The sequence below is a fragment of the Camelina sativa genome, chromosome 11, assembly GCF_000633955.1.
Source record: "Camelina sativa cultivar DH55 chromosome 11, Cs, whole genome shotgun sequence".
Lineage (NCBI taxonomy): Eukaryota > Viridiplantae > Streptophyta > Magnoliopsida > Brassicales > Brassicaceae > Camelina > Camelina sativa.
Window position 1 is genome coordinate 14,237,141 of NC_025695.1, and position 2,458 is coordinate 14,239,598.

At 36.8% G+C, this 2,458-nt stretch overlaps 1 protein-coding gene across 2 annotated transcripts; it reads right to left on the reverse strand.

The window, feature by feature from the left end:
* On the reverse strand, positions 201–2,247 carry LOC104723302 (uncharacterized membrane protein At4g09580-like). 2 transcript variants are annotated; one of them, XM_010441637.2, is made up of 4 exons: positions 1,902–2,247; positions 1,372–1,642; positions 723–893; positions 201–631 (listed from the first exon to the last, which is right to left on the reverse strand). In XM_010441637.2, the coding sequence occupies exons 1-4, from the start codon at positions 2,120–2,122 to the stop codon at positions 506–508; spliced, it is 789 nt and encodes a 262-aa protein (XP_010439939.1). In that variant the 5' UTR covers positions 2,123–2,247; the 3' UTR covers positions 201–505. The 2 variants fall into 2 exon arrangements, with proteins under 2 accessions (XP_010439939.1, XP_010439940.1); XM_010441638.2 differs by lacking the exon at positions 1,372–1,642 and adding an exon at positions 983–1,253 and having other exon boundaries at positions 1,902–2,232.

Sequence of the window (2,458 nt, forward strand, 5' to 3'; positions counted from 1 at the left end):
TATTCATTTTCGTTTTGGTACCATTTTCTCCTAGACGCTCCTACCACTATTCTGTTATCATTTTTCACTACTTTGTTATCGCTTACGATGTCTTATACCCGTTAAAAAAAACTTGTACCGCTAAACAATTTAGATTTGATTTATTCATAGGTGATATAGCCATATAGGTCGTGCATGATCATTCGTATCGGTTCCAAACCTAAGCAACGATAATTTCCCGATCCGGGAAACTATTGTGGATGTATTTTGCGATACCTAGGCCCATAAACTTAATGCCAAGGCCCATGAAACCTGTTTGAGATGTAGTCTAGTAGTACATTTTTTAGTTAAAACATGAAAAGAACAGGTGGGTTTTGAAATTGATCCTAACATTCTAAATATATACACAAAGAGGCTTATGAATGCTCTCATTTTCATCATCATCATCATCATCATCATCATCATCATCATCGTAACTCGTAAGCATGAGAAGGCGTTGTCTTATGTCTCCAATGATCATCTTCTTCTACGCTTTCTTCTTGCTAATTAGGGTTGGAGTCACAGAGAGCACACCAATGAGACACAGAGTCGCCATGGAGCTGAAGTCATAGAGATCTCCCAATGATTTTAGCTCTCCAAGAGCAAGCCCGGCCTGTGACAAAAAAAAAAAAAAACATTATGATTGGAATATGTCCATACTCTGTAAAACAATAACCAGGGAAGATGCCTGAAAATTCTCATACCCGGACAGTGACATATGCAGCAGGAATCAGACCAATGAATGTAGCTAAGAAGAAGATATGGTAAGGAACATCAACAATTGGAGAAGCAACATTAATGAAAGTGTTAGGCAATGTTGGTGTTAGTCTCAAGAAGAGCATATAATTCAGCAACCGATCTTTTCTCTTCGCAACCTAAAAACAAACAAAAACTCTTCAGCATTTCCTTACATCAAAAAAAAAACAGGGCAAAAAGATTGATTTGGTTTCGTTTTGTCCACAACCTGTTCTTGGAAGAATACGAGCTTGTCAGGCCAAAGCGAGAAGAGTAACGGTCTACCAATGAGCTTAGAGAGGAAATAGCAAGAAGAAGCACCAGCTGTTGCAGTAGAGACAACAAGAGCCATTCCTTTGATAACTCCAAAGAGAGCACCAGCAAGCAAAGACATAAACACAGTTCCAGGAATCATAAACGTCTGCATAAAAACGTAGACCAGACAATATCCAACAAGAACTTGAACTGTGTAATCACTTGTGTAAATCTCCAAATTATCTCTGCAAAATAAGAAACAACACTAACTTTTTTAGTNACAAACAAAAACTCTTCAGCATTTCCTTATATCGAAAAAAAAAACAGGGCAAAAAGATTGATTTGGTTTAGTTTTCGCCAAACCTGATCTTGGAAGAATACGAGCTTGTCAGGCCAAAGAGAGAAGAGCAAAGGTCTACCGATGAGCTTAGAGAGGAAATAGCAAGAAGAAGCACCAGCTGTTGCAGTAGAGACAACAAGAGCCATTCCTTTGATAACTCCAAAGAGAGCACCAGCAAGCAAAGACATAAACACAGTTCCAGGAATCATAAACGTCTGCATAAAAACGTAGACCAGACAATATCCAACTAGAACTTGAACTGTATAATCACTTGTGTAAATCTCCAAATTATCTCTGCAAAACAAGAAACTTTTTTAGTAATTTAATCAAAAAAATCGCAAACTTTTTTCATGTTCTATTTAAAGATTCAAACATTGCCAAAATTAGCAATAACCCCCTAATACGAGATTAGCTTAAGCTTCAAGGCGTCATCAAGCATTTACAAATTCCAGAATCCTAACTATCGAAATCTACGGTCTTTGAATCAAAGCTTGCATTTTTAACTAAAACCCAGAAATAATCAAATCTTAAAAAGCAATAAGAAATGTCTCACTTAAGAATCTGAAGATCTTCGAGATTACGAGGGAGCTTGAGGAAACTGTAATCAGATTGAGGCATTGTGAGGTAAACGCAAACGAGCCCCATCAGAAACCCTAAAACGACGCCGGAAGCTGCCGTGACCTCCCAAAAGCTCAGAAGAGATGTTGGCGTCGGCGATTTCACCGCCGGGACAACGCCGATGGTTGATGTTTCTTCTCCTTCTTCTCTCTGCATCTCTTCTCTATCCTGTATCGAACCGAGAGAGAGAGAGAGAGAGATAGAAGAAAGGAGGATATATAGAAAGAGAAGCTAAAAAGCTTTTTTTTTTTTTTTTTTTTTTTTTTTTTTTTTTTTTNTCCCTGAAATCTGAAAGATTGAATTGAAGAAGAAGAAGGAGAAGGGAGAGAGTATAAAAGGAATATTCGAATTTTGATTTTGAAGGATTTGTTTTTTTTTCTTTTCTTTTGGATTTGTAAAATCTAACTTAAACCAAATTAATTAATCAAACTAATTTGTGTACCTTTAAAAACTATTAGTGGCCCTTATTTTTTTCGAGGTTTATAAATATAG

Excerpts from the sequence above, each read along its gene's own strand:
- LOC104723302 (XM_010441637.2), bottom strand. The coding sequence starts at position 2,122 with ATGCAGAGAGAAGAAGGAGAAGAAACATCAACCATCGGCGTTGTCCCG. Across the intron at positions 1,643-1,901 it reads GAAGATCTTCAGATTCTTAA|AGATAATTTGGAGATTTACA; the intron begins GTGAGACATTTC and ends CTTGTTTTGCAG. Across the intron at positions 632-722 it reads CTGCATATGTCACTGTCCGG|GCCGGGCTTGCTCTTGGAGA; the intron begins GTATGAGAATTT and ends TTTTTGTCACAG.